At 39.6% G+C, this 13972-nt stretch overlaps 1 protein-coding gene across 1 annotated transcript in view; it reads right to left on the reverse strand.

Annotated features, from left to right (window-relative positions):
• ENPEP (glutamyl aminopeptidase) overlaps nt 1–12560 on the reverse strand; it is a 36791-nt gene extending 24231 nt beyond the window's left edge. The window contains exons 1-3 of the mRNA XM_015861991.3: nt 8056–12560; nt 3496–3637; nt 991–1122 (exon numbers count right to left, since the gene is read on the reverse strand). Coding sequence (XP_015717477.2) covers nt 991–1122; nt 3496–3637; nt 8056–8672 — 891 coding nt within the window. The 5' untranslated portion in view covers nt 8673–12560. The remainder of the gene's footprint in view (nt 1–990; nt 1123–3495; nt 3638–8055) is intronic.
• Between the last annotated feature and the right edge of the window lie 1412 nt (nt 12561–13972).

A 13972-nucleotide genomic window follows, 5' to 3' on the forward strand; every position in this document is an offset into this window, starting at 1 on the left:
GGAGGAGTGACATGGCTGGGGCTCTATGCTCTATCTTCCACATCCATTAGCATCCTCCAGAAAAGGGAAGAGCTATCAGCTGAACTAAAGGAGCATATGTCACACTGTTGAGGGGAGAGGACGGAAAGCATTCAAAGCACACAGCTCTAGCATCACCCTCTGTCTCATGAAGAAAAGCAAGAAACCTATAAATAACCAACAGTGGGCTGAGCAAACCAGACTAGTTTTAGGCTAAATAAGGAGTTTAAGTTGAGGAGCAAATTCTTTCTGCGCTGTCATGTTGAGATTCAAACCTATCTGCTTATTCCTGATCAGCTGCACCTTCAGAAGATTGTTACCAAATCCAAGCTAGAACTAGATTGAAACAGTCGTGTCTGTTGCATCTAAATCAAGATGCTTGAGTTTTATGGATTCAGATTCAAACACATCATTAGGGTACCTGCTGAATACCCAGGTGCTGTCACTTCTGTATGTTTTTGTACTTGCACTGTGGCAGCTACCTTTAGCTAATGTTGCATAATGGAGAACATTGTAGCCAACATGCAATTGCACATAGCATGGTAGTTCTATGCCACCATCACTGTAAATAGGGTAGACATCGCATTTAGTGTGTATTCATACATCCTAAGCTTCTAAAAACTACAGAGTGTTTGCATCTCTGTGTATCTCTTGCATCCTTGGGTTTGTACCTTCCCTCTGCTTCTGGGCTTCAAGTCAAGGATGAGATTGGAACACTAGTGTTCCTTCCTCCCCTGTGTGCCTCTATGAGAGGTACTAGCTGGGACCTCACTGAGATGGGAGACTGAAAAATAGTGAGTGTAGAGAAGACTGGAGGGATCACTGTGAACACTTAGTTTGATCTGCCATGTAAAATACTGGAAAGGAAAGAATCCTGCTTACGTTATAAAAAGAGCCGATTGATTAAAAATAAAAGTGCAAATTAGAGTACATCTGTCATCTGAATTGTGCTTGGTCTGTAATGAAACTTACAGGTATTCCGCTAGCAGATGTTCTCTCTACCCACTGAAACTGGTGCACTGCAAAGCATACCAAGTAAGTGCTCATGGGAACTGACTTCTGAAAAGTTGTCCGATTCCAGCCATTACCCAGTGATACAGTTTCCTGCAGAAATGAAGGAAGAATTGATTTTGAAATTGCAAATATATGCAAAAGAGGGTATAATATTTTTATGAGGGGTAAGACTACATAGATATGATAAATCACCTCTCCAGATTTACCTCTTTTGGCATCCCATTGCTAGTGGCAAGAGAACAGACAAAATAAACAAGAGTAGACTTTGTTTTTCACCATTAAATAAGTTTACCTGGTTCTAATTTTGCAACAAGGATTTGAAATCATTCATATGCATAGGAATTTTGCCAGCAGGAGTTTTCCACTGTATTTCAATGTATTTTGTTCTTGAAATAGTTTCATAAAATAATATCCCTGTGGACAGGTCAGAGGAAAAGCTGGATTCTGTCCTCTTTTAAGTCTGTGCAACACGTAGGTGTCAGGGAGTGCAAAGATGTTAGGCTAAGGACTTCACTAATAATTCTATCTTGAACTTGTTAGTACTGATAATTGATGGGATGTTTAAGAAATGAAGCTGATTGTAGCTTTTATTTTGCATATTAATTTAAAAGCACTCTAGGTTTTCTCAGCTGATCTACATGAAGAAATTAGAAAGTATTTTTATGCGATTCATCCTTTGAATACTAATTTCTGCTATCCATTAACCACAATTAACAGTCTGATAATTTTTTGAGCTTCTGCCTGGATGAATAAAATAGGAGAAAGATAAACAGTGTATAAAGACACTAATCTTCTACTAGAGATTCAGTACTTTATGAGGTTCCATTTTTTAAAAAATAAATACAGTGTAAATAAAGCATACATATTGGATGTTACCACTAATATGATTTCATGAGTAAAATTTTTTTCACAGATATATTCACAATCTACTTTCCCGCAATTTGATTCTAATTTACTTTATTTTGTGCCTTCAACAAAGTTGGAATCTCACTGAAAAAAAGTTAAACAAAATTTACTCCAGTGAAAAATGAAAACGAATTGTACATGGTTCTGACACTGCTGAGTTGATTTTTGCCATGTGGATTATAAGGCTCCACACCACCAAAGCTGCTATAGAATATGTAACACATAATGTGTCCTGCATTTACAAACTACTGCTACGTCCATTGAATTGATTCCCCAGAGATCCCTCACTGCAAAGAACAGAGCAACTGACCTTGTAATCTCAACAAATGAAAAGTGGTCCTTCTGTTGTCTCTTAGTCAAACCCTAGGGTGAACCCAGCATCATGTTTCCCTGCCTATATTTGGATTTTAACAAATTAATTAGCAAGTGGTGCCTAGCCCTTTGAAAGCTTAATTTTAATGTTTGTACTGGAGACACGATCCACACTTTAAGATTTAAAGTGAATCTCAAAAGCTACTGAACCTTGATAACATCTGGCTTTACCTCCTCACCTCCCATACTGGTACCCTCACTTATATGAGGTCTTTAAGGAAAACTGCTGCACATGCTCTCCTTTCATGTGTGCTGTTTACCAAAGCACCTGCTTCTCTTATATGTATCTTAAAAATATTTTTAAATAACAGTAGGTTGGAGATTTAAATTTGCCAGAGGTCTGTGAGTCTGCTGCGTCAGATTGCAGCTACACTGCAAGTACACAGTTCGGGCAGCTCCTTAAGTAAAATAGTATGTAGCAAAGCAGACCTTTGTTTATTATCTCCCACTTCAGAACACACTCATTAGAAATTAGACACTGAACTACACATTTAGTTAAGCTATTCTTTTGAAGCTGTCTCTGCTGTAAGCCATTCAGTCTTCTTCCAGAGTGCCCAGGGATAGATAACTGATGCAGCTGTGTTTCATTCCAAACTTGGAACTGGATGCAGCAGTTCCAGAAGTAGGTTTTTTAGAAAATTACAGTTGGTGTGGACTGACAAGTGTCAATAGCCCTGAGCTGACATAGGGATCTTTAGATTCTGTGGTATTACGTGTAATAGTGCTAGAATTTCCTGCTAGCAGTTTCCTTTGCAATTAGATTGTGATCAGCAAGTTCTTGCTTTGTAACACTACATATTTAGTGATTATTATGAGACTCCCCACTGAGGAAGCAGTTGTATTCCAGAGTATTTCTTCTCAGAGTCCACCTGGTTTGACCAAAGAACCTGCCACTACCTGCGTTTGGATAGTAGGGGATACTCATCTAGACCATTTGAGGAAAGGGCCAGCTAGCTAATGACAAGATATATGTCGTGTCTGCTTTGAATTTGGCTCTGTACTGTTATGTTGTGCACTAACTGGCCACTGGGATTTCTAACCAAACAACCAGTTGTATTTTGTAGAATATTTATTAACCGTTAGTTTTACAGTGTCTAAGTGGAAGAGTCTGTAAGCATACAAGGACTAAATGCACTGGCTTTACAGAACGATTCCCCGTAGGCAGTAGAGTTGGGAAATACTTACCTGTACTGGCATGTTTGAAAGTGCTCCATACTTATCTTGATGGACGATTGATATACTGTAAGTTGCTTTTTTGTTGGGTTCGTCAAAGCAAGGAAATGATTTCCGTGCATCTGTTGGCTCATGATCAGTAGCTGCAATGCTCCTTAAACAAACAACAGATTGGCAGATTGATCTAAGCCTTCGCTGCATACTTTTTGAATTTTATCTGCACTGCATAAGTATTTTGCAACTTCATGAACTAAAATCAAGTACAAATATTTTTGAGTACTTTTCCATTCATAAAAATAGGTGATATCAGAAACGCACAAGTTAACATTATATAGGCTCGTGGAATATGTGTATCACAAAATCTGGAAAAAAATGAAGTGAAGGTTGTGAAAGCTCATGTTGTATGCTTGCTTCTCACAGTGGCATTAGACTCCCCCATTAATGTACTGTTCAGTGGCAGAGCGTATTCTCCAGTGATTAATGGTGAAAGAGAGCGCAGATGCTCCTTCAATTAATCTGGAATGTTGGGCATTTTCTGACAGCACTTCTACAGCTGCTCCGAATATGTTAAGGTAGTTTTTCTTTCCAAAAAGTAATTAAAAGTGTACATCATAAATTACAGGTCTGCAGTAAGCCTACAAGCTCCCTTGACAACCAAGTTTTCAATGTTTCTGTTGGCTTTTCTTTCTGTTGCTTAAATACTAAACTGGTCATTAGGAACTTAGAGCAACGAGGTTCCTTTACAAGCCCATTGGAGATAAAATGTCTGCATTTTCACCATTTATGCTCACTGGAGTACTAACTCTAAAGTTAATGGTCAGAAAGCATAATGAATATTAACCTTAACTTCAGGCTTAATTGAATTTCATTTGCTTGGTAAACTGTTTGATCTCTCTCTTAACTTTTGGTTGCATTTGAGAGCTATTTCACAATGAAGTTAACTGCCAAGTCCTCAGGGCAACACTTCACATCTATTGCTTAAAAATTGGGCTATATATTTTGACACATTTATATCTTGTTCCTAAAGACTGATATCAGTACGATAGCTTTTTTTTAAGCTGGAATGGGATTATCTATTCTCATATGTTTATAGAGGCAAACAGATATCAGGAGTGCAAAATCTCAGCACTGCCATTTCTATATGAGAAATCCAGGGTATGGCCTGCACAAAAGTAACACTAGAAACATAAGATGTAATTTCCTTTCAAGCTGTGTTATGTAGATTTTAGATAAGATTTTCTTCACTGCCTGTTGGTTTCCACCCTTCTACTTGCTTTTGATATTCAGAACTTTAAATATGAACTAGAGGTAGCAGTTGTAAATACCGTAGTAATAAGGAGTGAAGATCTGGCTGAGATTGCATCCAGCTGTTGTTCCCAAAATAGAGCAGTGCTGCATTTAGAACTATGATTAATATCCTTTTCTTTTCTTTTTTTTTCTTTCTTCCTTTCTTTTTTTTTTTTTTCTTACAAAACACAAAGTTCAAGCATAAAAAGCGCTCCCCTTAAGCTAAATGAGGTGTGTTTTTTTTTTTCTACCAGCCATTCCTTACATTCATATTCATTGCTTCTTTCGAGAAAATATTGCTCCTGAGCTAAAGTCAGGAGTGTAACTTCCTTACAACAACAACAACTAAATATTGCCTTTCTCTAATCAATAAAGTTCTAAATGCAGATCTTCTCATATGTTATAGACATGCCCAACTGAGTATTCATTTACAGGCCTCTTGTTCCACTCTTATGGAGGATAGATAGAATTCCTATAAAAGGGAAACCATACATTCCCACAAATAGCAATATAAAATCATAATCAGATGTCTTGACATATTTCTATTATCTGTTTTCTATGCAAAAATAGTGGAAGATTTTAGCACATTCATTGCCAGGAGCTGAAGAGTTAAAAGAATCAATAATACTAGGAAAAAACTATTATGCCTTTCTCCAGTATCTGAAAACAACACAACTGTGATATACTCACTGCATTATTTATAATAGGGGAAGACTGTTATTCCCCTTTCATCACTGGGGAATGAAGTGCCCAGAGACAGAGGAGTAGCATTAGGAGAAGATTTCAGTGCTTACAGCTGGATTCAGGTACCCTCAGGAGAATCTAGGCAGGTCTATGCCTAAAACCTTCATTCTCAAGGTTTCTGCTTTCCTGTTACCTACCCGCTTTTCCACATTAATTTAAGCAGCTGTGTTCCCAAGGTATCTGCAAATTCACTTCTGAGTATATCCAAAAATATCCCTGTCCTAATGGGGACAGTACAATCTCTCTGAACAGAATTGGTGAACAAGGTGCTCTTCTCTCTAAGCCTCCCAAGGTTCTTGGACTTGCAGGCACTCCATCACAGATCTACATGTTTTCCACGAAACATGGTGGGAGATTTGAATCTAAGCAACGGAAGAACCTGGACTTCTGCCCACTTTGTAAACAAAAGGCATTACAGCAATTCTGTGGCAGACCTTTGCCCTTACAAATAGATAGCTCTATCCTGGAAGCTGACTTCCGGGGCCATTAATTTTCTCAAAAGGTCCCACTGCTTCTAATACTACCCAGAAGGGCTGGGGGCATAGGTCAAGTACAAATGGGCTCTCATTTTTACATCAGCTCCCTTCTCTCTTGCATCCAATATTAATAGACTTCCCTGACATTTGCTATTACCTGATCTGATCTGTCCCCATTTGGGTTGAAATTTTGCAAGGGTAATATCTGCCTCAGGCAAATGTCAAGAAAAATTTAATGCTAAAACCAGCACTGGTTTTGAGCAGAAAGCCAAGGCAAAACACGTTTTTAATATGTGAGAAAACATTTTCCTCACCGTCCTTCCTTAAACTGTCATGGAATCATAGAATCATTTAGACAGGAGGAAACTTCTAAGATCTTCAAGTCTAACCCTCGTGCCAAATAGCAGCAGCTTGAAATCTGGCTGGTGGTTGCTTTCATTTCAATGCTGTATTACCGCTCTGATGTACATTGTCTCTTCTGCCCCACAGACAGTCTACCTAAACTTAACCATGTTGAAAGCATCTCAGAAATCATCATTCAGTCATTCTTATTAGAGCCCTTCTCAAGCCTAAGAAACAAACTCACCTTCATTTTGTCTTGAGTACTTTCAGACTGCTTGCTAAGGTCAAGGACTAGGAACTCAATGAAGTACACTCACATTGTAAGATTTTTTTAGACTATTAAATTCTCCTTTCTTCCTACCCTTAGATGCTTGGACCTTGTCTTTCTACACTGTCTGAGGAACAGCAGTTTCTTCTCCTGCACTGTGACTCAGGAGACCTGTGTTCTGGTCCTGCTGTTCTGTTGTTGTGACAAACATGGGTTAATTCACCTAATATCGGGGTTTCCTTCACCAACCAGATGGAAGTAGCATACTGTAATTTATAAAAATTCTAACAGGTTACTCTTTAAAACTGCTGTGAAGGTGTTAGTTGCTCACTGTATAAAATCAAGGCACCTTTGAATCAGAGCAACACTGAGGTATTAGTTGGAGGAGAAAGAGAAGAATTGGTGGGGTTTCATGCTGTTCTCCATGTGGTTGCTTTCCAGATCTGATAAGCATATTTACATACAAAAAATGAGTGCTTGTTTTTTCCTCTTCCTCTTGGATTTGCTGCTGCTGGTGCCTATCATTGCTGCTGCTTCCAGCATTGCCTGCCAGTGGCTGTATGGAGCTGATGCAACTCTCACACATGACACCATTGTCCCAGGAGGGCAAACAAGTGTCTGGAAAACAGACCAAGGTTTGGCTTGCTACAGTGCCCTAGGAGACTCCAGCCAAGTTTATCTTCTAAATGTAAAGGCTGGAATAAATCACGTCAGAAATGCAAATATTGTAAAATGGATGGCATTGTGTCCCCTCTGTACACTAACTGAGAAGGACTGCCTCAGCATGTACAATGGCTTTTTCAGGCTCCCCCTGAAACAGTACAAATCTGGGAAGTTAAATGAGGTTAAATGAGCCTAACTGTTCAGTAACTATTGATATGTTAAAACAAAACAAAACAAACAAACAAAAAATGGGATCTGGAGCACAGAAACTCCAAGTCAAGGATAATCTTCATAGTTTGGATCTCCCTAACTCATAATTTAAACCAGCTGCAGGAGTGACAGAATTCGGACATTCCTCAGGCTTGCAACATCAAGGAAGCACAGTGTCAGGAGAACTATCACAAGAGTGTTTCACACCAAAACTATTACCTTGGGGAGTGACAGGAGAGAGTGGTGAGAGCCATATTCTCTTTATTGGACTACAGAGATAAAAACCAGGCCTCAGTGCCTCCAAAGGAGCCTTCTGCAAAGCTCAAGCACAACCTGGGACTAGTAGAGTTTGGAAAAGATTTTCAAAATAATAAATAAAGCCCTCAACATTCTTGCCCACTCTTGTCAACAGCCAAAAGGTTTTAAATACAACATCTTCCTTAGGGGAATGAGAAAGAACAGCTCAGAAACGTCAGCAAGTTGGTGAGAGACAAGTCTGCAAAGCTGACACAGGAAAAGAGCAGGTCTTAGAAAGCAGGAATAGAGAATATAGTTTAATAAATAAAATAAAATCAGATTTACTTAGTCACTCCTTTCTCAGTGTAGGTCGTCCTATAAAAGCCAACCAGGGAACCATTCAGCCAGCCTTGAAACTTCAGGGTGAGTATATAAGGATCACTTTCATCGGTGACGGTAAGTGCTGCTTCTGCCTTCATCACTATGTACTCTTGTGCCTTATATTCAAAACAGTCAGTCAGAGCAATTTGCTGTCCTGAGGATTTCCTGAGTGTAGGCATTTCTGTAATTTTGGTCTCCCTCAGATGGAGCCACAGGTGGCTGGTAGATTGTCCCAAGGCAATAGAAATATTGACTGTCCCAGTGTAAATATCTGTGTCCATCTCAGGCTTCACTTCCAGGTCATAGTGGATAGGCTTCACATAGGTGGGCAGCCTGAAATTTCTCCAGTCTCCAGAGTCATCACTTTTAGCAGGACAGGGACCTGCATTCACTGTGGGAGGAGAAGTTGCTGGCTGATCCGGCTGGTCTGAGTACTCTGGAGATGGCTGGCGTTTACTCAATCCCACACCAAGACCCACAGCAAGACCTACAACAGCAACAACGCCACAGATGATAGCCACATGCTTTGTCTTGATGCAGTACTTCTTGGACTTCTTATCCTCAAAATCCATGTCTTCCATCTCAGCTCCCAGATCTGTTCTCAGTGCAAAACATGAACCATGTAAAGCTTATAAGTCACTTCAGCACTTACTTTCAGTAAACTCAGCAGACTTGGTTTGCACATTAATTGTGTAGCTGTAGCTGTTCTCTGTCTCCCCCACCTTGCTTTCCACAAGGCACTCAATTAATTAAAGATAACATGCATTTAGAGGAAACATGAATGATCAAAAGGCGTGCAGCTGGGCAGAGAGACTGAGGGAACCAACACAGAAGAACATTGTTCCCGCTGCGCTCCCCTTTTAAGCAACTCAACCCCACCCCCAGCCCCTCCTGCTCTGGCCTGAGTTAAATATAAAACAGTGCTATGTTAATCAGCAGTTAGGAGATGATCAGATGCCAAAGCTCTGTCAGCAGCTTTCTGAAGGAGTTCACAGATAGAGGTGTAACTGCTCCAAAGTCTCAACCTTTGCCACTACCTCTTTTTTTACCTCTTTTTTTTTTCTTCTTTTTTTTTTTCCTTTTTTTTTTTTTTTTCTTTTTTTTCTTCTGAGCAGGGTCTTGTTTGGGGTTTTGAGATTAGGTCCTTTTTTTCCTTTTTCCTTTACTAGCAAAGATTTCCTTGAACTTCCCCCTAATAGTTTGTGAAATGACATCTCCAAGGTCTCAAAAATCCAGCAGAATCACATATATCTTTCAAGGTAGTTTCAACCAATTCCCCTCTTTCTAGGCTCATTTACCTTTCCTGAGTAATTTGAGGCAGTCATGGGCAGAAGAATGCACAGTGGGATTGTAAATCTTGATCATTGACTTTAAAGTTTAAAATATATCCAATTCTTCTCCTTGTCTCCTATGTCCACTTCTCCAGAAGACTGCTCATAGCTATGCACGTACGCAGGCAGGCTGGAACGTGGCTGGTCAGTGCAATTGTGGTGCTGCCTGTGAACCCTTGCTGAGAGGGACACCTTTAAATTTGCAGTTGTGTGATTTATTCACTGAAGATCTAATTCAGCATTTACTGCATGCCATCATAGCATAGTGCCTTGTTGAAACAAACTAATTGGATAGAGCCCAGTTCTGCCTGGAAAACCACGTTATAAGGAATGCCTTGCTAAGCCTGCAAGCAAGGTGTTGCTAATGCAACACCAAACTGCGTAGGCAATACTCTTGACCTTGTTTGACACTGGACAGAAGGAGAACAAAGGAGAACAGAAACTTCAGTCTTCTTAACCCTTTTTATCCACTTACAGAACCCATTTCAGAAGATTTTAAACCAGGCGCATCTGTTTGGCTTCATGTCTTGTGTTCTAGTTTGTAAAGGGGCAGATAACATTGCTCTTCATATCAGTTACAATTCTCTGACTACTTAGAGTCTTTTTTGTTTCTCTTTCTTTTCCTTCCCTCCTTCCCTGTTTCCTCCCTTCCTTCCCTCCTTTCCTTCTTCCCTCCTTCTCTCCCTCCTTCCTTTCTTCCATCCTTCCTTGCCTCCTTCCTTCCTAGATGGATAAGTTTTCACCTGCACAGGGAGATTCAGGACCCGGACTCAGTGAACGCACAACACACATTCCCAGGGAGATAAACTAGCTCAGGAAAGAAACCTTTCCAGGCTAGAAAGTCTATAGTTTTTTTAGAAATGAATCTTCTCACAAGCTTTGTAAGTCTCCCTTTGAAATATTGCCAGCCACCACCAGGAACTTTAGCCACCCAATCCACATCAGCACTCTTATAGCACACTACTATTTATATAGCTCCTTGTTTTAAAGGCGGAGTTTTCCATCGGGAATTGAGCAAAGGTCTTTATTTTATTTATTTATTTCTCCAGACCATCAAGTTAACTCTTACTCAGATATTTTCAAAAGTGAAAAACCAATAAAAGAAAATGAAAATAAAATTTAAAAAATAAGCGGAAAGCTGAAAATCTGTTTCTTATTACATCTGGTTTTATTGTTTCCCATTTCTTTCTCATGATCAAAACTAGATATGACAAGGGAAACCAATGCCCTTTAATGGATTGGGTAAGAATTTAACTTCTAGCAACGAAGCCAGCTCTGAAGATCATGATCTTAACATTTAAAACAATTTCTGCCTTTGTTTTGTTCTGATTGAAAATGACATGGAAACAGAACAAGAATAGATTTTAAATAAGACATCTTAAGCCAAAACAGACTGTAAATGATGAGATATTAAATGCGTCTTGATTTCAAGCATACTTTTTACATCAATCTGATTTTTTTCCTCCATAGTCAAGAGATTTTCTGTTACATTTTTAATTTGAAGATTAAAAATGCTGTCTAAGCCTATGGGTTGCAGAACAAGTTATTTATTTTAATTATGAAGAGTCTTGCAGTTTTCTTCACTGTTAAAAATTACATCCCTCAGGGAAGCGCTAGGAAACATATCTGGATGAGTTGCTCCTAAGTAGCAAAAATATATGTATTTTCCATCCTAAGCCTTAAAAAAACCCGGTAGCAGTAAAAGCTATTACAAGCTAATGAGGAGTGACAAATGTATTAGCTCAACAAGTAGCACAGATTATTGGTGTCTTTTGCCAACTGAGAGCAATAGCAGTTATGCACACACTCAGTATTGATCTCTTTATAAAAACTGAGATTCAAGCCTGGTTGCAGCCAAAAACAAGCGTAATGCATTTCTGATAGTGGTAGTTTAAGTGTAGGCTGATCCCTCCTGTGTTGGAAATATGCTTTGTTCTTAGCTGACAGTAAGGTGCAGAGTGAGGGAAGGAACAGCAAGCAGCTGTGCTAAGAAGCTGTGTAGATGCCAAGAAATCTAGGTAGCAATAACCCAATACACATTTCCAAGGATGAATGAGGCTTGAACTGTCAGTTCCACAGCAGCAATAAAGGACAGAGTGCCCAAAGGAAGTGCCAGTGCTCCAGGCTTGGCTTACCCTATCTGGATGGGGGCAAGGAGCCTCTCCAGAGAGTACATTGTGCAGATGAGCACCATGGCCCCTCATCTAAAAGCTTAAGATATTTTTACTTATCTAAGATGATAAATATGGAAAGTGACAAGAAAGATCACCCCGAGCCACTTCTGCATAAACCACTAGCATGTCTATTTCAAAACTAGCAAGTGCTGGTTAAGGCTGGGGGGCTACAAATTGGTTTAGTTTAATTTCTAGACAACTGGAAAGGCTTTAAAGCAATGTTATCAGTCACCTAGACAGTACTAATGCCTAGCATTATTTATTTCATGTTGATCTATTTATTTATTTATTTATTTATTTTTGTGATCCTGTGATTTTTAATTGAAGCAATTTCACCTTGAGTTAGGATTTAGTTCTCCATCTGAACTGGAATTACTGCAGAAGTTTATCCCAGCCCTTTTGGCTACCTGAAAAGGAGGAGTATAAGGTTACCCTGCTCTGTCTTGACATTGCTGATGGGGACATGTACATGCCTCTAGGAGCAACATCCAAACATCTTTTCAGACAACTGCCAAGAATGTAAATGCATCCTAAATTTTTTCCCCTAAATGGTAAGCTTCTCTTTTCCAAGAGCATTTCCAATTGTAAGACTAGAAAATGGAATAAGATTTCTTCAGGTGACAGCCAAGAGCAGCACTAGCATGAGCCTCCTGAAAGCTTTCAGGGAGAAATGACACAGGCCCAGGAAATCCTTGACTGAAACTAACGACGAGCAAAGAGCTGCTCTGGAACGCGTCAAAGATGTGGAAATAAACCAAGTATATTTAAAATAATACTAAAAATCAAATTCTACAACAAATCACAACAAATGAAACTCCCCCAAGCCAAATCCATCCTTGGAATTACACAAAGTACTTACTGGGACCATGCCAAAGATGTCTTGGCTCCCTGCATCCAGAGACATTAAGACAATATGAGGGCAGCAGAATCAAAGGACCTCTGGTTTCCTGCCTGTCCCTGAGCTACCCCAGCTATGAAATTATGGGTTGCTGTAATAAATGGAGCCCCTCTGCCTCCATCAGGAGCAATTTGGCTCTCTTTATACTAAACCAACACTCTTCATTAAATCCGTGGTTGCAGAAAAAAAGAAAGCATGAAGCAATCTCCTTCAGTGACTGCTTTCTGGCAGAACTGCACTTGTAAACTTCTCCCCTGTGGCTTTCTATCCCCAGAAACATTTAAAACATGAGAGATGTGAAACTGCGATGTTCCATCAGGTCACAAGTGAATTGTACCAGAAGTAATTCCCTTGTGCTATATTTTCCTATGCCTGTAATGGTTGATCTTGTCTCCATATTCAGCTCTGAATATCATCTAGCAATTATGAACCCCCCAGAAAGTTCTCTGGTCTTAGAGACTTCTGGCTTAGAATGATCTTTGCTTTACTCAGTCTTTCTGTTGACAGTTTTTAACTCTTGGGTTTGTGTTGTATGGAAATACAAATGTTTCAAGCTGGTTTGAGAGGTACATTTGGGTTTTCTTCAGTTACAGCTGTTTCCCCCAGTAAAATTTTTGACAGCTGGACTTGGTTGTGCCATATTGACAGCTGTGGAGCCTCAGAAGGACAGCGTTACCCCCTGCTGCAGTCTGACGAGCTTTGCATATAATACTTTCAGTCTCACCATTCCTTCTGCTGGCTTCCCCTAGCAGGCTGGTGATGGATGTGTTACTTCTCACTTGTATCAAGGCTGAAAGGATTTATCTGGATGCCCTTTCACAAGGAAGTACTGTGAGTTATGTTTTTTCCTCCCTCTTTTCTGTTTCAAATTCCTGGATTTGTTTTCTGTGTCCTGAAGCATGAACATCATCCTATACTCTCTGTGTTCAGAAAGGAGCTGAGACTCTTAATTTGCTTTGCTCTGAAGTGTTATTTAATCATCTACTGCCTTGCTGCCAAGGCGAGCTTGCTTGGGTTCTTTCATTCAAATTGTTAATCTCTAATACAAAGCCACAACATAACATGGGATTCTGATAAATGTGAATACTCCTTATTTGTTCCATCGTGTTTTATTACAGTTACCTTTTACAACTGTATTTCTTATCAGCACTGGCTATTAAATGAGTTACAGGTTATGGCTCTGCACTTGAAAGGCTAGCTTCCAGTGGGAAGTTTCCTTTTTAAAAATGGACCTGACAAATAGGCCTATCTGGACATTTTTCTCAACCTGTCTCATTAGAGCATTTTCCTGCCATTTAATACATCCTGTTTAACAAATTCCTAATTAATAAGAAAAAAATGAGAAAAGAAACAAGCAGTTGCAGTGTTTACGTAGCTGGTAGAGTGTGCTGGGAGACTGGTAGGCCCACATGAAAATGTGAAACTTTCAGTAGGAAATTCCCAGATGAACTTGTGCAGTCCTTTTATCCACCTAGCAT

The sequence above is a fragment of the Coturnix japonica genome, chromosome 4 (genome assembly GCF_054131305.1).
Source record: "Coturnix japonica strain WE chromosome 4, WE-NBRP24, whole genome shotgun sequence".
Classification (NCBI taxonomy): Eukaryota; Metazoa; Chordata; class Aves; order Galliformes; family Phasianidae; genus Coturnix; species Coturnix japonica.